Below are 20,711 nucleotides of genomic sequence, written 5' to 3'. Positions count from 1 at the left end.
CGGCTCGCTTTCTGTCGACCGTTGTCGCTTTTCAGCAATATGCTCCTCGATTCGGTTAGCAAATGCTGAGTTCGAGGCATTACACCAACTGCGCGAGGCAAAGTGCGCTCGGCCGCTTTTCACCTCCTCTCTAGCCCAAGCCAACCGTTTCGTCTCCTCTTCGCTTAGGTTGGTCTTGCCTTCGAGTCGGTTACAAATGGCGACCACCGCCTTGTATCGCGATTTGGCTTTCAACGCCTCCTTGCTGGGCTTCATCCGGGACCCTCTCTTGTTGCCAGAATTGGAACCCAGGTCGAATGATACTGAGAGCGAATAAGGTCTTCTTCTCTATCGGTGTACCTATCGCCAGATATCTCACTGGCAATGGCTGATGTGCTGGCGCCTCCAACACCTTATGAGGATGCATATATAGCATTCCAACATCCATCCATCATCATATGATGGGGGAGTATATCAGCATTAGCTCGATGGCGCCTGCCTGCACTGCCGTGACTAAGCTTGTCATAGGTAGCTTGAGACCCCAGCAGTGTAGGCAGCGCCACCCATTGCCCAGTCGACAACCGCGCGGAAGGTATAGCCAAGAGGAATTTTTGTCGACCAAGTAGCAATAGCAATTCAGTAGGAATTTTAGATGTGATTCCGAAAGTAGTTAAATCTACCCAAAATTTATTGTATAATGTATGATACATCATATGGACAGCCATTCAAGGTTTGGCTTCTGGTGAATTAGAAATGTACTATGTCAGTTATGTCACAAGTGAAGTTTTTCTGCTAGTGAGCTCAAAGCTCATCTTCTTCGGTGAGTTCAAGTAGTATTTTGTTTAGCGACACCACCCACTAAAGGGAGGGATAAAACACCTCCTTGAAAAGCTCACGTAATTTGTTCGTGTTGCTGATCCGTTTGATGATATCATTATCCTATTCATAAGCATCGGTTTTACCCATTTGGTGTGTTTTCTGTGCCAGCGTGTGACAGTGAATCAATTATCGTGCTAAATTCTTTATGGTTAAATGTTCCCTTTATGTCAAGAAAGGCAACCATTGTATACTATTTATGATGTAACAACTTTTCTATTACATTAATCACCTTATGTAAGACAGTTTCTCTTATATCGTTTTTAGACAGGACCTAATTGATCAATAACCGGCCTCTGCTCGATTAAAACGCTTCTTAAGATTGATTTACCATACAAAATAAAATCTACATTTATTATTATTGAATTTTAATCGACTTGAAAATCATATGCAATTTGGCGACAAAGACTTACGATATACGTTTTTGTATACGATTGGCTGAATTTTTTGATAAAAAAAACCTATGGTAGAAGTCGGTGCTCAAAATGTTAAGGAGCCTCTCTCCCATTGCATTGGTTTCGTCCATGCGTACAACATGATCTAGTCTTTTTATTCACTTAACTATGTCAATTTCGTCGTATAACTCGTACAGCTCATCGTTCCATCGTCTGCGTTATTCGCCCTTGCCAATGTTCTGAGGACCATAAATCTTGCGAAATATTTTCCTTTGGAAAACTCCTAGTATTGTCTCCTCGGATGTTGACATCGTCCACGCCTCAGCACCATAGAGTAGGACGGGAATGATAAGAGACTTGAAAAATTTGATTTTGGTTCGTCGAGAGAGGAATTTGCTTTTGAACTGCCTACTCAGTCCAAAGCAGCACCTGTTGGCAAGAGTGATTCTGTGTTGGATTTCAAGCAGTGATAAAGGGATGTCCGACTTATTCCAGTGTGAGAGCGCCTCAAAATAAGCGTTTTTTATAACAATTGGCATTATTGCCAAACCAGACAAAATACAAATTTTTGGGCATTTAAATTAAAATTCCCAACATTTATTACGGTTAAAAAATATTTTATATTGAATTTTAAATTTAAAAATTACATATTTAAATTTCATTCAGCGATATCAAAGTATGTTAAAATTGCTTGTTCAGTAATAAATAAGGTAAATTATCACTGATCAACTGACAATTGATAATTTTTTTTACAATTTTCAATGAAAAATTAATTTCCCGTTGCGTTACATTTATATTTATTGTTTTAAGCTCTTATAAGTAATCTTGCACGGCGGCTAAAAATGTCTCTGTCGTATAATTTTTTTAGCAACATTTCAATCTGGCCGTTCCAGTTTCCCAATTGCGAAACGTCAAAACCTCCTCCATCCAGACAACTGTCAAAGTCGAGGAGGTTTTGACGTTTGATATTGCGCTCTCACTTCCAATGATATGAGAGTTGTACATCTCTTTATCTCTGATTTCAAGGCTGACATTGTTGGTACTGGTTCCCAGCTATACGAAATTATGTATGACTTCAAAGTTGTGACTGTCAACAGTAACACGGTAACCTAGACGCAAGCGCCACCCCTTCGATTCGCTTCCTATCCAGGCGAGGTTGTTGCCTCCGATGATATAAATATCATCGGCGTACACCAGCTGCTGTACACTCTTATAAAAGCTCGTATTATTTTTTCCAGCATCATGTTAAAGAAGTCACACAATAGTGAGAACTGAAATCTCGTTGGTATCGAACGGTTCGGGGATGTCCTTCCCGATCCTGACGAGGCTTTTGGTGTTGGTCTACGTCAACTTACACAGTCGTATTAGTTTTGCGGGGATACTAAATTCAGGCATAGCGGCATAAAGCAATTCCCTTTCGTGCTGTCAAAAGCAGCTTTAAAATCGATGAAAACGTGGTGTGTGTAGATCTTCTTTTCACGGGTCTTCTCCATGATTTGGTGCAATCAGTTTGTTGACGGTGGGCTTTAGTCTTTCAAACGCTCGATAGAACCTTATAGGTGATGCTTCCCTTTTTATGGATTGGATAGAGCACACTGAGATTCCTATCGTCATGCATTCTTTTTTCCGATCATATTCTGCAAAGAAGCTGATGCATGCACCTTATCAGTTCTTCGCTGCCGTATTTGATTAGCTCGGCTGGTAATACATCCGCCCCGCCGCTTTGTTGTTCTTAATTCGGGTAATTGCTAGTTGTATTTCTTCATGGGCGGATAATGGAAGATCTGTTCCATCGTTATCGATTGGGGAATCGGGTTCGCCAATTTCTGGTGGTGTACTCTCCCTCCATAATTCCAGTATGCCCTAGACATCAATGACCAGATTACCACGTTGGGTTCTACATGAGAATGCTCCGGTCTTGAAACGTTCTGTAAGTCCCTTCATTTCTTCGAGCATTACCCATGTCGGCCAACTTCTCAAGCTCTTCATACCCAAGCATTTCGATTTTATGTCTGCAGATACGTCCCGTTTCCCTCTTTAGCTCTTGGTATCTATCCCATCCCGTACGTGTTATGGTCGGTCGTAACGTTGCAAGGTAGGCAGTCTGTTCCTCTACTCATCGTACCAGCACAGTTCCCTTAAATCGAGATACAGATGAGTGCAGCTGAAGAGGGAAGCGAGACGCATTTGCAGACAAAAAAAGAAAGAGGCCGAAATGCGTGAGTACGAAGAGCTTGAGAAGCTGGCAGACAGAGGGAATGCTCGAAAATTTTATGAAAAAATGAAGCGACTTAACGAAGGTTTCAAGACCGGAGCATCCTCATGTAGAGACCAAGGTGGTAATCTGGTAACCGATGTCCAGGGCATACTGGGATTATGGAGGGAACACTTCTCCGACCTGCTGAATGGCAGTGAGAGTACAACACCAGGAGATGGCGAACCCGATCCCCCAATCGATGACGATGGAACAGATGTTCCATTACCCGACCATGAAGAAATTCGAATAGCAATTACCCGCTTGAAGAACAACAAAGCAGCGGGGGCCGATAGATTACCGGCAGAACTATTCAAATACGGCGGCGAAGAACTGATAAGGTGCATGCATCAGCTTCTTTGCAGAATATGGTCGGAAGAAAGCATGCCTGACGATTGGAATCTCAGTGTGCTCTGCCCAATCCATAAAAAGGGAGATCCCACAATCTGCGCCAATTACCGTGGGATCAGCCTCCTAAATATCGCATACAATCTTCTGTCGAGCGTATTGTGTGAAAGACTAAAGCCCACCGTCAACAAACTGATTGGACCTTATCAGTGTGGCTTTAGACCTGGAAAATCGACAACTGACCAGATATTCACCATGCGCCAAATCTTGGAAAAGACCCGAGAAAAGAGGATCGACACACACCACCTTTTTGTCGATTTTAAAGCTGCTTTCGACAGCACGAAAAGGAGTTGCCTTTACGCCGCGATGTCTGAATTTGGTATCCCCGCAAAACTAATACGGCTGTGTAAATTGACGTTGAGCAACACCAAAAGCTCCGTCATGATTGGGAAGGACCTCTCCGAGCCGTTCGATACCAAACGAGGTTTCAGACAAGGTGACTCACTATCGTGCGACTTCTTTAACCTAATGCTGGAAAAAATTATAAGAGCTGCAGAGCTAAACCGAGAAGGTACAATCTTCTACAAGAGTGTACAGCTCCTGGCGTACGCCGATGATATTGATATCATCGGAAGCAACAACCGCGCCGTTTGTTCTCCTTTTTCCGGCATGGATAAGGAGGCGAAGCGAATGGGTCTGGAGGTGAATGAGGACAAGACGAAATATCTCCTGTCATCAAACAAACAGTCGGCGCATTCGCGTCTTGGCTCCCACGTCACTGTTGACAGTCATAACTTCGAGGTCGTAGATAATTTCGTATACCTGGGAACCAGCATCAACAACACGAACAATGTCAGCCTCGAAAACCAGCGCAGAATAACTCTTGCCAACAGGTGCTACTTTGGACTGAGTAGGCAATTGAACAGTAAAGTCCTCTCTCGACGAACCAAAATCAAGCTCTACAAGTCACTTATCATTCCCATCCTGCTTTACGGTGCAGAAGCTTGGACGATGTCAACATCAGATGAGACGACACTAGGAGTTTTCGAGAGGAAAATTTTGCGCAAGATTTATGGTCCTCAGAACATTGGCAACGGCGAATACCGCAGACGATGGAACGATGAGCTGTACGAGTTATACGACGACATTGACATAGTTCAGCGAATAAAAAGACAGCGGCTACGCTGGCTAGGTCATGTTGTCCGAATGGACGAAAACACTCCAGCCCTGAAAGTGTTCGATGCAGTACCCGCCGGAGGAAGCCGAGGAAGGGGAAGGCCTCCACTCCGTTGGAGGGACCAGGTGGAGAGCGACCTGGTTACACTTGGGATCTCCAACTGGCGCCGAACTGCAAAGGAGAGAGACAGGTGGCGCACTATCGTCGATTCGGCTATAACCGGCTAAACGGTTGCAACGCCAATCACATACATACATACAGATGAGTGCTCTCAGAGAGCAGGATTGGAAGTCGAGTAGAAAATTGCTTGGCTGTTGGCTATTGCGATTGCAGCTTTTCGAAGTCGAACGTTTTTTGCTTAACAAAGGTGGGTGCGTATCTTCGCTGCTACAAGATAGTGGTCGGTCAATGCTTGGTCCTCGGAGCGCACGGACGTCTAAAACCCAAGAGACATGTCTTCCACAACTTGATCGATTTGGTTACGCGTGTTTCGATCAGGAGACAGCCAAGTTGATTGATGAATTTTCTTGTGTTGGAATCTGGTACTACAGACGGCCATATTTCCGGTTCCAGCGAAGTCGATCAGCCTCAGGCTGTTTCACGATGTCTCGTCATTGACGCTGAATTTTCCGAATATTGTGCCAAAACCACCTTCTTTACCCACCTTAGCGATGAAATATTTGCAACATTTTTGGTCACATCGTCCGTCGCTTCCGTAGAGGCGTGTGCGCAAATAAGCGATTTGTTGAAGAACCTTGATTTTATGCGGATTGTGGCTAGATGTTTAGGCACCGGAGTGAATGCCAGGACTCAGTGACCACAAATCCAACACCAAATTTGCGCTCCTTTATATGACTGCTGCAGTAGATGTTACAAGGACTCACCTTCTCGCGTCCTTGCCCCGTCCATCGCACTTCTTGGGTGGCGGCGATGTCAGCCTTTAGTCATATGACGACATCAACCAGCAGGGCAGAGGCACCTTCCCAATTAAGCGTCCGATTCCATGCCTTCAAATCTTGATCCTTAAAAAATTTGCAGGGATCGTTATCAAAAGGGGGGTTTACAATTCGAGTCCTTTTTCGATTTTTCATTAGGTGTTTCGTTTATATGTGGTGGTTCCAGAAACCCAACGCACAACCGCAGAAGCGTGTTCGACGTATCTTTTTAACGTGAATCAAGTAAAGGATATTGAAACTCTCGCAATTTATTAATATAGTTTTTTAAAATAACATACAATTTGACCCACAATTGTATTCGACGGACGTTATGTTGAATGAAAAAACAAATTCAAATCTATCTAGGTATCTAGCGCACCATTCATTTCCCCTTATTGCTATTTGGCACCAATTGGAAATACCAATAGAAGCCAGGTCACTTTTCAACTTGTTTTTCCTTCGGAGTGAAGGGCTTCCTGTTCCTCTGCATCCACTAGCCGATACTGCATCGAACCGCTGACTCGTTATTCGCTGAACTATGTCAATGTTGTCGTATAGCTCATACAGATCATCGTACCATCATCTGCTGTATTCGCTGTTTGCAATGGTTCGTCGAGAGAGGACTTTAACATTCAAATGTCCACTCAGCCCAAAGAAACATCTGTTGGCAAAAGTGATTCTGCGTTGGATTGCGAGGCAGATATTTTTGGTTTTGTTGATGCCTCCATCCATGGTGAGGAAGAGATCATGTTCAGAAGTTGTCGCAAGATAGTATTAAGGCTACAGTGGCTCACGACTTCCGCTCCGGATGTCACTATATAGTATTACCTCTGTTCACGAAATCTCTTCCTTGGCTGTTATTTTGCCAGAGAAATACTACAGGGGACAGAATTTATGTTTGTATAAGCGGAACAAAATTTGGCAGGGTATAAAAATATTTTTAGCATCGCATTCAAAAAAAGTATGTATTGTCCGAAAAATTAAATAAAAAGTAGAAAGGGGACAAGCCAGGGGAGAGACTTTTTTTAGATTTAATTACAGAAAAAAAATATTTTTATTATGCATTAAATTGTAATGTTATTTCATTCAGTACATTAATATGATGTGACTCATTTGAAAAAATGGCAACATAAAGGACAAAACCAATATTTTAAGATTGCCGCACAAATTACCTCTTATCGTAGAATCACCCATATCTATATGACTTTCAAAGAATCTGTTAGCAACTTTGTTGGGAAGGTTTTAAAATAAGATGAAGTTTGAAATTAGGTTATGTGGAAAGTAAGCGTGGTCTAAACCGATTTAGCCTATTTTCAAAACTTAACAACAGTATTTCCCTATGCTCTGTACCAAATTTAATTGAAATGGGTTGGGCAGTTTCTGAATACCACGCTCGGTATTAATTTATTATACCAAATTAAATTAAGTTTACTTCATTACTCTCACAGTGCACATTTCCGATCACTCTTTAAGTAGTTTTCTACCAAGCTTTTATATTCGTGGTTATTATCTGATTTTGTTAATTTATTCTTATTTTTTTGCACACATTTTATAACAACATAAAACTTAGTTCATAAAGTTGATCATGCACTTTCTCGTTTAGCTACCAGGATTCGCCCATTTTTATTCTCTCGCAACAAAATTGCTAAGAAATAGTTTGGTTGGCATATGGTTGTTTGTATGTCATAAACTAAATGAGTTAGATATATTAAAATAATCTGGATAGCGAGACGAGTTAAAATCCGGATGACTGTTCGTTCGTTCGTCTGTCCGAGCAACGGATAAACTGAGTAAAAATTAAGATATCTTGACGAAACTTGTTCCTTGGGACCGTGGGAGGGTTGCTATATCGAGGGTTGCTACATCGATTGTATAGTGGAGGTTTAGGTTGTTGAGTAGTTTAACTCATTAAACTACTGGACTTAACAAGATTTCGCCGTACAAAAATTACACTTCAAAATCACTTCACCGAAGTAATTTGAAGACTATCTACTCTAAATCTCCCTGTGCGACTATGATTTCGCGCCATCTGTTGGTCACATTTGTCTAATCATAATCAACAGCTGTGAAGAGTGTTTCTTTACAGCTAGTAAGTGCTGACTTTAAAAATTTTAATTTAATTTTTATAATATATAATAAAATAAATTTATAATAAAAAAACAATAAATTAATTAATATATGCACGTATGCCCTCATATTATCGTATTTTAATAGAAATCAAATTCTTTTTAGTTCAAACACACATAATTTGTGTTTTCATAGTTTAACAGCAGAAACTATGCTAGCTATCACTAGCTAACAGGACAGAAACACTCTAACGTATATAAGTCAAAAACACCTGATTTATAAATCTCCAACGGCAGGGTTTTGTGACAGGGTATATTTGTGAATCGTTTAATGTCGCACAAGGAAGAGGTATATTTAGGATGTATATACCCACCACCACACCTACTTCCCACATAACTCAATTTTTAATTCCATCTGATTCCTTCACTTCATATTATACACATCGAAAACGAATGGAGATATCGTAATAAAACCTTACAAATACTAGCTGTTATCGATTGGCTAACTGCTATAGACAAGCCAATCAAACAAAGTTTCCAAACTTTCATACGAACTGGCAGCACTGAAATCGAATTGTCTATACTTAGTCGCACTGAACTCTTCTACAACCAATCTTACGTTTTCTGCAACAAATTTAATTTTTATTAAAGTTTTTTATTCAATAAATTCAATACAAAAATACATACGATTTATCTTCGCCAATTTTTATTACTTTGACAGTAATTTGTCCTTTGAGCCGTTCACAATAGTAAAATAGTTCTAAAATGTGTAAAACAAAACTTGGTAGCACTCAGCAAACGCCGAAAGAATTTTTAATAAGGTATTCGCATACACTCCTGCACGAATTCAACTAGATAACTTTGTTGTTGCTTTCACATGTAAAGGCGAGTAGCGCCCAAAGATAGCAAGCAGAGAAGTGACCAATCGATGGCAGCTACTGTATATGATTTGTGGCATCAACTGTGGAAAAATTGTGAAAATCGGATTAAAACTTTTCAAGGCCCCGGATAACGAACATGAAAAACTCAATGCCTAGGATAATTTTTCACCGAAAATATCGTCAAATCTCACAGATATTTTAATGTAATTTAGAGGAATAATAAAAATCGAGTCCTAACTTCTCCCAGCTACCGTATACTTAATTATATTGTTTTTTTTTTTTTCAAAAATACGGTGGGCTATATTCTTCATAAATAGTTCAGAAATTACCTCAGTCATCATATACTATATATGATGAGTTTGGTTATTCTATTGGACTATATGCCGAATATAATTATGGGTCAAATTGTATGTTATCTTAATAAAATTATATCAATAAATTATGAGAGTATAAAATGCTGGGTTCCAACCAAACTTAGCCTCTCCTTACTTGTTAAACTATAGATTTTCGATACCAAAGAAATTTTATGAACCAAATTTTGTTGAAATTGGTCCACGCCCATTTTTACCATAAAATTTAGCGTTTCTGGTGTGTTTCCTTACTGAATTAAAGATGTTTTTTTTTAACTTTGTATGGAAGGTAGGCGTGGTTATAATCTGTTTTCATCCACATTCATGCTGCACAATGAAGTGCATACAGAAAATGACTACATAAAGTTTGATTGACATAATTTTAGCATTTTATAAAACACTTAACAGGGGTGAGACCACGTCCATATTCCCAAAAAAATTTAATCCAAATATGTCTTTCCGTAGTGTTATGCTCTGTACCAAATTTTGCTTTCACAACTTCATTTGTGACTTCGTATAGCACTTTATACGTTTTCGGTCTTCGCTATTTTGTCCACCACTGCCGCGGTCGAGTTTCACTTATCTACGAAAGCAATCTTCGTATGGTGACAAGAAGCACGTGTACCAAGTTTTATCAGCATATGTATCTCAATTCTTACTAAAGTTACAGCTTTCACAGACGGACGGTTATGCGATAAAACTATTATACTCTGTGCGACATTTAGCGAGAGTATAATTAAATATCTGTGAATCACGACAAATTTATTTAAGTATCATTCATTTCGATAGCCTAACTAATTTTAATATATTTTTTAATATTATATTTTCTTACGTTTTCAGATATTTGGACAATAACTTAATTACAAAAATTCAGAGAGGAACATTCACATATCTAAAGGATCTTACCCATTTGTAAGTTGAATGAATTACTCCAATTTCTTCCTCAACCCTAATGTAATGCAGTTTAATATTATTAATTTTAACCAATTGATATTGCAATTTATCATAATTTAAGCCTCTATATAATGCAGGTTTTAGTCTGCTATAAAGTGTGCATCGTTTTTAGCATCGAGATTTTAAACTACTCAGACGTATATAGAGGGTGGAGCGATTTTATTTTTTTTATTTTTGTTTCGGTATACCTGTAGAAAGTTGCTATTTTAGGTAAGAATTAAATACAAGAAAAATCAGTAATATCGTGCTATGTTTAGAGGTGCCCCCGTCGACATGTAGTTTGGAATATGTACAGTTTGTCAACAAATTCTTTGCAAAATGAAAATTGACTCAAAAAATCAACTTTGACATTAAATTTCTTTAACAAAGGTTTAGTTTTTTATGATTTTTCTTTTACAGTATTATTATAGGATATATCTAGTCATAGAATATGTTAAAAAAATAACAAAAGTAAAAACAAAAACATAAGATAGGACTCAAATAAGCAAAAACAACAAAAAACCAATTGTCAATCAATTCTTTTTTATTTTATAAGACCGTTTTCACACAGGCAATTTTTGTCGCGGCAATTCTTAGTTTTATAGGAGAGGGGGCGACGAAGAGACGAGAATTTCTCTCTCTTTCGCTTCCCTTGGTCGCCCCCTCTCCTATAAAACTAAGAATTGCCGCAACAAAAATTGCCTGTGTGAAATCGGTCTAAATGGTATTTGATGTTCCTAGCGAAGCTATGTAATATATATGAGTAATATAGAAATAAATGACCTTAAAACCCATTTGTTTCGCGAATTAGTATGAACTTCACTATACAACTAGAGAGAAGGAGTTATTAGCAATGGTTTGGTCCACAAAATATTTTAGACCATATTTGTTTGGTAGAAAGTTTATTATAAATAGCGACCATAGACCACTTCAATTACACATAATTTAATTTAATTACTACATAATTTAAAAGAACCAACAAAGCTGCAGATGTGGAGAATTCGCCTCAACGAGTATGATTTCGACGTGAAATATATCCCTGGAAAGGAAAACCACGTAGAGGAATGCAATGCTGAGGAGGATGAAATAGCCTCAAATTGTGCAACAATCCATTCAGATCAGGAAGATACAGAAAGTTATATTCGAATAGCTGAAAGATCGTTAAACTTGTTTAAGAATCAAGTTAAGTTTATAAGGGGAAATAAAATCGTAGCCAAACAACAAAAATATTCGGCAATACCTTTACTTTGATCACCAACAAAAAATTAACTACAGAATATATAAAAGTTTTATATTATATATGTTCTAAAATAAAACCGTTCATACATGTCAAATGATAGCGATTTCTTGTATCTAAAAAATGTATTTGTAGTTGCAGAAACAAAGTTTGTAGGACAACTAAAGAAGTAAAAAATATTTTAGAATATCCTCAGTTTAAATCCATTGTTACAGAAATTTATTTAATTGCGAAATGTTTTATTATTATATTATTAAAATACTCTGTGTGTTTTTTTCTTATTTACATACATACAGTCGGGCCTCGATTATCCGTGATGGTCCGGACCAGAAGCATTGAGAATAATCGATTTTCACGGCTAATCGAATAGCACTTTTGATTCTAATTTTTTTATACTCTCGCAAAGAAGTTGCTACGAGAGTAGCAAGTATAATAGTTTTGTTCACATAACGGTTGGTTGTAAGGTCTAAAACTAAACGAGTTAGATATAGGGTTATATAGATTTAAATGAGCAGGGTGACAAGTAAAGTTCTAATCCGGATGTCTGTCTGTCCGTCCGTCCGTACAAACTCTAACTTGAGTAATAATTTAAATATCTTGATGAAACTTGGAAGACGTATTTCTTGGCACCATAATTAAGAAATAAGTTCGAAGATGGGCGTAATCGGAACACAAAATGGCAATTACCGAAAAAGCTATAACTCAGCTATTTATTAAAATTTGGTATGAAGTACTACTAAGTTTTTTGTACATATCTCGCAAACTACCAAATCTGTAGCAAGGAAACTTTCTAGAGTCGTTTCTTTTAGGTACTACCTTACACAGTCCAAAAATGGAGGAAATTTGATTATAACCATGCCCACCTCCCATACAAAGGTTATGTTGAAAACTATAAAAAATGTTTTAATTCAGTAAGGAAAGTCATCAGAAACCTTAAATTTCATTATAGAGATGCTACAGAAGTGCGCATTCAAAATGGTATGCAAAATTTTATATGGGCGTGGTTCGGCCCACTTATAGGACAAAAGCCATATATCCGAAACTACTCGACCAATTTCAATGAAATTCGCTGCATAATTTCTTCCTAGCTTCCCAATGATATGTTGTGAAAATAGTCCAAATCAGTTCACAAACATGCCTACTTCCCATATACCAGAACTTTGAAGTCGGTCTGAATAGTTTACTTTACAATATATAAAGTTAGTACTAGTGAAGATACCGGAACAGAAATTTGCAAAAATACTGCATTTAAAGAGTGACATCGCCCTTCTAAAAATCAGCGAAATCGGTCCATAAGTTTTCAAGACCCTATATTTAGAATATGAGGACCTCAGTACTTCTAACAAATTTTTTACCGAAATTTATAGTTAAGTCTCTCAGATATTTTTCTTCTAATAATATGTCTCCGTGCCAACAATGAGTGAAATCGGGTCATAACTTCATCTATCTTCCATATAACCAATATTAGGGTTTTCAAACTTTCAATGGACTTTAGCCATATATATGCAGAATATGTGAGTCAAATTGTTTGTTATATTAGTAAAATTGAATAAATAAATTGCGGGAGTATGAAATGTTAGGTGACACCCGAACATAGCCCTTCCTTACTTGTTTTTAATAATTTATTGAAGAAGTATTATTTACATAACACATAAATTCCGCATAAAGTTTAATAGAATAACGAAAATCGTCATATATAGTATATGAGGGCTGAGGTAATTCCTGAACGGATTTCATTCATTTTCACCAGCAAGGTGCACTATATCCAAGACTATACGCTCACTTAACTTTGCTAATATACCTCACATATTAACCAATACATATGTATATGCGGAATAAAGTCCACCGTATTTTTGTCGACAAGCTCTGTCTGCCAGCTTCCAAGCTCTTCGTACTCACGAATTTCGGCCTCTTTATTTTTTTGTCTGCAGATGCGTCTCGCTTCCCTCTTCAGCTCTCGGTATCTATCCCATCCCGCACGTGTTGTGGTCGTTTGCAACGTTGCGAGGTAGGCAGTCTGTTTTCTCTCCGCTGCGAGACGGCAATCCTCATCGTACCAGCTTGTTTTTTGTTGTTGCCGAAAACCAATTGTTTCGGCTGCAGCGGTACGCAGTGAGTTTGAGATGCTTATACCGAGATGCTGATGAGTGCTCTCAGAGAGCAGGAGTGCAAGTCGAGTAGAGTATTTCGTGGCTGTCTGTTGCGATTGCAGCTTTTCGACGTCGAACCTTCCTTGTGTTTGTTGACGAGCGTTCTTTGCTATATAGAGGGTGGAGCGATTTTATTTTTTTTATTTTTGTTTCGGTATACCTGTAGAAAGTTGCTATTTTAGGTAAGAATTAAATACAAGAAAAATCAGTAATATCGTGCTATGTTTAGAGGTGCCCCCGTCGACATGTAGTTTGGAATATGTACAGTTTGTCAACAAATTCTTTGCAAAATGAAAATTGACTCAAAAAATCAACTTTGACATTAAATTTCTTTAACAAAGGTTTAGTTTTTTATGATTTTTCTTTTACAGTATTATTATAGGATATATCTAGTCATAGAATATGTTAAAAAAATAACAAAAGTAAAAACAAAAACATAAGATAGGACACAAATAAGCAAAAACAACAAAAAACCAATTGTCAATCAATTCTTTGCAAAATGCAAGCACATGTCGAAGAACGAATTCATGAGAAATGAACGGGACATTTTCAAAAAAAAAAAGCCAACACGTGTTCTTCTCGGAATATTCTGGCATATATTCATGTTTCGAATTGCACAGATCTAATTGGAACTACCGATCTAGTTGAAAATAAGAATCGTCAAGTAAATGAGTTCATGAGAAATTTAACCAATTGGTATATTTTTATTATTTCAAAGGAAAAAAAAATATGTGTCCAAAATTTTTAATATTAAGCTAAGGACTATATACAACATTATTCAGGTGCATGGTTACTGTTGTTGCTGTAATACTATTTTTTATTTTTCCCATCTCTTTCAGTCAAATTTTTGGGGTTTTTATCTACTTATTGTATTATTTTAGAAAAATCCCAAAATGAAAGCTCTGAAAGTTTGCGTCCAGAGTTCTTCCAATGCAGTATTTTTTTTTATTTTTTGTTCATTTTGCAAAGAATTGATTGACAATTGGTTTTTTGTTGTTTTTGCTTATTTGAGTCCTATCTTATGTTTTTGTTTTAACTTTTGTTATTTTTTTAACATATTCTATGACTAGATATATCCTATAATAATATTGCAAAAGAAAAATCATAAAAAACTAAACCTTTGTTAAAGAAATTTAATGTCAAAGTTGATTTTTTGAGTCAATTTTCATTTTGCAAAGAATTTGTTGACAAACTGTATGTCAAATACTCATAAATTCGCAAACATTTTATAAATGGTATTTGATGTTCCTAGCGAAGCTATGTAATATATATGAGTAATATAGAAATAAATGACCTTAAAACCCATTTGTTTCGCGAATGAGTATGAACTTCACTATACAACTAGAGAGAAGGAGTTATTAGCAATGGTTTGGTCCACAAAATATTTTAGACCATATTTGTTTGGTAGAAAGTTTATTATAAATAGCGACCATAGACCACTTCAATTACACATAATTTAATTTAATTACTACATAATTTAAAAGAACCAACAAAGCTGCAGATGTGGAGAATTCGCCTCAACGAGTATGATTTCGACGTGAAATATATCCCTGGAAAGGAAAACCACGTAGAGGAATGCAATGCTGAGGAGGATGAAATAGCCTCAAATTGTGCAACAATCCATTCAGATCAGGAAGATACAGAAAGTTATATTCGAATAGCTGAAAGATCGTTAAACTTGTTTAAGAATCAAGTTAAGTTTATAAGGGGAAATAAAATCGTAGCCAAACAACAAAAATATTCGGCAATACCTTTACTTTGATCACCAACAAAAAATTAACTACAGAATATATAAAAGTTTTATATTATATATGTTCTAAAATAAAACCGTTCATACATGTCAAATGATAGCGATTTCTTGTATCTAAAAAATGTATTTGTAGTTGCAGAAACAAAGTTTGTAGGACAACTAAAGAAGTAAAAAATATTTTAGAATATCCTCAGTTTAAATCCATTGTTACAGAAATTTATTTAATTGCGAAATGTTTTATTATTATATTATTAAAATACTCTGTGTGTTTTTTTCTTATTTACATACATACAGTCGGGTCTCGATTATCCGTGATGGTCCGGACCAGAAGCATTGAGAATAATCGATTTTCACGGCTAATCGAATAGCACTTTTGATTCTAATTTTTTTATACTCTCGCAAAGAAGTTGTTACGAGAGTAGCAAGTATAATAGTTTTGTTCACATAACGGTTGGTTGTAAGGTCTAAAACTAAACGAGTTAGATATAGGGTTATATAGATTTAAATGATCAGGGTGACAAGTAAAGTTCTAATCCGGATGTCTGTGTGTCCGTCCGTCCGTAAAACTCTAACTTGAGTAATAATTTAAATATCTTGATGAAACTTGGAAGACGTATTTCTTGGCACCATAATTAAGAAATAAGTTCGAAGATGGGCGTAATCGGACCACAAAATGGCAATTACCGAAAAAGCTATAACTCAGCCATATATTAAGCTATTTATTATAATTTGGTATGAAGTACTACTAAGTTTTTTGTACATATCTTGCAAACTACCAAATCTGTAGCAAGGAAACTTTCTAGAGTCGTTTCTTTTAGGTACTACCTTACACAGTCCAAAAATGGAGGAAATTTGATTATAACCATGCCCACCTCCCATACAAAGGTTATGTTGAAAACTATAAAAAATGTTTTAATTCAGTAAGGAAAGTCATCAGAAACCTTAAATTTCATTATAGAGATGCTACAGAAGTGCGCATTCAAAATGGTATGCAAAATTTTATATGGGCGTGGTTCGGCCCACTTATAGGACAAAAGCCATATATCCGAAACTACTCGACCAATTTCAATGAAATTCGCTGCATAATTTCTTCCTAGCTTCCCAATGATATGTTGTGAAAATAGTCCAAATCAGTTCACAAACATGCCTACTTCCCATATACCAGAACTTTGAAGTCGGTCTGAATAGTTTACTTTACAATATATAAAGTTAGTACTAGTGAAGATACCGGAACAGAACTTTGCAAAAATACTGCATTTAAAGAGTGACATCGCCCTTCTAAAAATCAGCGAAATCGGTCCATAAGTTTTCAAGACCCTATATTTAGAATATGAGGACCTCAGTACTTCTAACAATTTTTTTACCGAAATTTATAGTTAAGTCTCTCAGATATTTTTCTTCTAATAATATGTCTCCGTGCCAACAATGAGTGATCTCGGGTCATAACTTCATCTATCTTCCATATAACCAATATTAGGGTTTTCAAACTTTCAATGGACTTTAGCCATATATATGCAGAATATGTGAGTCAAATTGTTTGTTATATTAGTAAAATTGAATAAATAAATTGCGGGAGTATGAAATGTTAGGTGACACCCGAACATAGCCCTTCCTTACTTGTTTTTAATAATTTATTGAAGAAGTATTATTTACATAACACATAAATTCCGCATAAAGTTTAATAGAATAACGAAAATCGTCATATATAGTATATGAGGGCTGAGGTAATTCCTGAACGGATTTCATTCATTTTCACCAGCAAGGTGCACTATATCCAAGACTATACGCTCACTTAACTTTGCTAATATACCTCACATATTAACCAATACATATGTATATGCGGAATAAAGTCCACCGTATTTTTGTCGACAAGCTCTGTCTGCCAGCTTCCAAGCTCTTCGTACTCACGAATTTCGGCCTCTTTATTTTTTTGTCTGCAGATGCGTCTCGCTTCCCTCTTCAGCTCTCGGTATCTATCCCATCCCGCACGTGTTGTGGTCGTTTGCAACGTTGCGAGGTAGGCAGTCTGTTTTCTCTCCGCTGCGAGACGGCAATCCTCATCGTACCAGCTTGTTTTTTGTCGTTGCCGAAAACCAATTGTTTCGGCTGCAGCGGTACGCAGTGAGTTTGAGATGCTTATACCGAGATGCTGATGAGTGCTCTCAGAGAGCAGGAGTACAAGTCGAGTAGAGTATTTCGTGGCTGTCTGTTGCGATTGCAGCTTTTCGACGTCGAACCTTCCTTGTGTTTGTTGACGAGCGTTCTTTGCTGCACAGAGGCGAGTGCGTATCTTTGCTGCTACTAGATAATGGTCCGAGTCAATATTTGGTCCTCGGAGCGTACGCACGTTTAGAACACAGGAGACATGTCTTTCGTCTATCACAACGTGATCGATTTGATTGCGCGTGTTTCGATCTGAGGACAGCCATGTTGCTTGATGAATTTTTTTGTGCTGGAATATGGTACTACAGACAACCATATTTCGGGCCCCAGCGAAGTCCATCAGCCTCAGGCCGTTTGGCGACGTTTCGTCATGGTGGCTGAATTTTCCGACTATTGTTCCAAAGACACCTTTTTCGCCTAGCACGACTTTTACATCGTGGCGGGGGCAGCGCTCATATGTTCGTTCTAGGCGCTCATAGAAAGCATCTTTGGTCACATCGTCCTTCTCTTCCGTTGGGGCGTGGGCGCAAATCAGCGATATGTTGAAGAACATCGCTTTGATGCGGATTGTGGCAAGACGTTCATCCACCGGGGTGAATGCCAGGACTCTGCGACGGAGTCTCTCTCCCACCACAAATCCAACACCAAATTTGCTCTCCTTTATATGGCCGCTGTAGTAGATGTCACAAGGACCCACTTTCTTCCGTCCTTGTCCCGTCCATCGCACTTCTGGGATGGCGGTGATGTCAGCCTTGAGTCGTATGAGGACATCAACCAGCTGGGCAGGGGCACCTTCCCAATCAAGGGTCCGGACATTCCAGGTGCATGCCCTTATATCATTATCCTTAAAACGTTTGCAGGGGTCGTCATCAAAAGGGGGTATCTCATCCGAGGCTTTCGTAGATTTTTCATTGGGGGGTGTTTTTATGTGGTGGGTCCCAACCCCTACGCACAACCGCATAAGCGGGCTTCGCCTTCTCACTTTAGCTCGCCTTCAAACGGATGTCTGTTGGCTACCCAGAGGATACTTGGTCTAAAACCGGAAGTCGTGAGTTGCTTGAACCATGTGGATAATAGATACTTAATTATGCTAATTAAAAATACTTCAGAATACTACGACTTAGAAATTTATGACTGTTACACGGCAGAAGACAATTGTCAAGTAAACAATGGGAACGAATAGAAGTCACTGCGCCGGCGCGAAGCATGTGCGACGGCACTTGTCAGTCTTGCAAACAACAACAAGCATGCATATGCAGCGGTAAAACCACGCCACCGCTGGCGGAAGTAGCCGAGCGTGATCGGCGTGGTACAGAGCAGCCAGTCGTCTAGCACCCAGGAACGCAGAGAGCGGGAAACGATATTGCCCCAAATTTTGAAATGTGATGTCACAAAGCTTTTGACCCCCCTGCCCCTTGTCACACAATGTCACTTCTGAATGATAGTTTAGTGTTTCTGACGTTTTTCGTTAGTGAGTTAACGCACTTTTAGTAATTTTCAACCTAACATTTGTATGGGAGGTGGGTGTCGTTATTATCCGATTTCAACTATTTTCATGGTGGGTGGTAGGGAACGTAAGAGAATCGACTGCAGAAAGTTTGGTTTGTACAGCTTCATTGGTTTGCGAGATATATACAAATAACCGACTAAGATGCGGGGCCACGCCCACTTCCACAAAAAAAAATTACATCCAAATATGCCCCTTCCTAGTGCGATCCTTTATTCCAAATTTTACTGTTATAACTTTATTTATGGCTTAGTTATGACACTTTATATGTTTTTGGTTTTCGCCATTTTGTGGAGCATTGTTCTGAAGCAACCCTCTCACGGTCCCAAGGAACATGTGTTCCACATTTCATTAAGATATATCAATTTTTACTCAAGTTATCGCTAGCACGGACAGACGGACGGACAGACATCCGGATTTCAACTCAACTCGTCATCCTGATCATTTATATATATATAACCCCATATCTAACTCTTTTATTTCTTGGTGACACAAACAACCGTTATGTGAACAAACTGAGCAACTTTTGTTGCGAGAGTATAATAAGTATGTATACATTAAATTTTCGACTGAAAGCATGATGCAAGAAAAGAATACCATTCCTCAAAAAAAAAAAAAATCGTGTAATGTTGTTTGTCTAATATTTTTCAACTTAAAATTTTCTTTTATAAGTTTTACATGTATCCGATTAACTTGAATTTTATCCTTCTTTGTAATTCCGGGACAAGCAGGGCTTTCCAAGAAATTCAGCAATGTGCTAGATGCCTCTATCGCTTCTTTTTAAGTGGTTCTGAAACAATTACATTAGTGTCTCCCAGTCCATTGTCTCGCTCAGATTCATCTGAGTTACTATTTGCCATTCTTATAAATTCTTCATTTGAGCCATGTCTCTGATAACTGAAAAGAAACTCACATCTGTCGTTGATGTCAGTGTTGCCCCAAATAGTATGGTGAGTATTTTAGTCGCATCCAAGTATAATCATGCACATGGATGCCTCACAGTCCTGTATCAGCTCTTTTACCAGCTACGATGGTACTTGATCCTCGTCGAAGGGCATATAGCTTGAAACAAGCCGATATTTGTGTACACCAGTTTCCCAGTTCACCGCTGTATTGTCTTGGTCACTGTAGTTATATAGCATAAATACATCAATATTTTTCTTAGTCATTATACAAGACCTATTCTTACCTTCGCTGTTTGCCATATATAAAGAATAAGGGTCTTCAGTCCGTAAATACACCCCCCATTAACCCATGGCTCCTGAGTGAGGACCAAGTCAGGCTGTTCCTTTGACAATCGGTTAAGAAGGGCTAATGAAGCTAATTTACTGTGGTGGAGGTTTATTTGTAGAATACGCCTTAGTTAGAGTTACGTCTGCATCTTCCTGAGGGTCGCTTAAAAGGCCTTTCTCAGTATGTAGTTTTAAGAGTCTGACTACTAGCTCAGACCCAGAAGAGTACTCATCTTTGTCTATGCATTCGATATCGCTTGAGCACTGATATACCCTTCTTAATAGGTATGCAGCGCGTCGTGTCTGCGCATACTTTGCTATTATTTTTTTTATGTCCTCAACTGTGAAAATAGGCCATTCTTTGGGGATAGCACTGCCAGAAACCTCACCTTTGGCATCACCTTTGCCTTCCTGCTTTGTAGTCTTTGTAGTATTGTCTTGGTCACTGTAGTTATATAGCATAAATGCATCAATATTT

General features: G+C 38.1%; 2 protein-coding genes across 20 annotated transcripts in view; one reads left to right on the top strand and one right to left on the bottom strand.

Moving 5' to 3' along the window:
* Nucleotides 1–20,711, top strand: part of LOC105219958 (peroxidasin) — a 179,075-nt gene that overhangs the window by 57,095 nt on the left and 101,269 nt on the right. The window contains exon 3 of the mRNA XM_054228930.1: nt 10,102–10,173. Within this exon, the coding sequence (XP_054084905.1) occupies nt 10,102–10,173 (72 nt within the window). The remainder of the gene's footprint in view (nt 1–10,101; nt 10,174–20,711) is intronic.
* The window catches only part of LOC105218419 (uncharacterized), a 42,937-nt gene that overhangs the window by 4,619 nt on the left and 17,607 nt on the right, over nt 1–20,711 (bottom strand). For 15 of the 19 annotated variants that reach the window (XM_054228949.1, XM_054228931.1, XM_054228934.1 and 12 more), the window contains 2 exons: nt 20,191–20,678; nt 14,805–20,126 (listed from right to left, as the gene is read on the bottom strand). The exons of the other annotated variants lie outside the window; for them this stretch is intronic. The gene's annotated coding sequence lies outside the window, so the exon portion shown is untranslated. Of the gene's footprint in view, nt 1–14,804; nt 20,127–20,190; nt 20,679–20,711 lie in introns of those variants that run through there. 19 annotated transcript variants of the gene reach the window in all.

Source organism: Zeugodacus cucurbitae, chromosome 4 (genome assembly GCF_028554725.1).
Source record: "Zeugodacus cucurbitae isolate PBARC_wt_2022May chromosome 4, idZeuCucr1.2, whole genome shotgun sequence".
Taxonomy (NCBI): domain Eukaryota; kingdom Metazoa; phylum Arthropoda; class Insecta; order Diptera; family Tephritidae; genus Zeugodacus; species Zeugodacus cucurbitae.
Note: the sequence above shows the minus strand (reverse complement) of the source record. Positions and strands in the feature narration are given on the sequence as shown.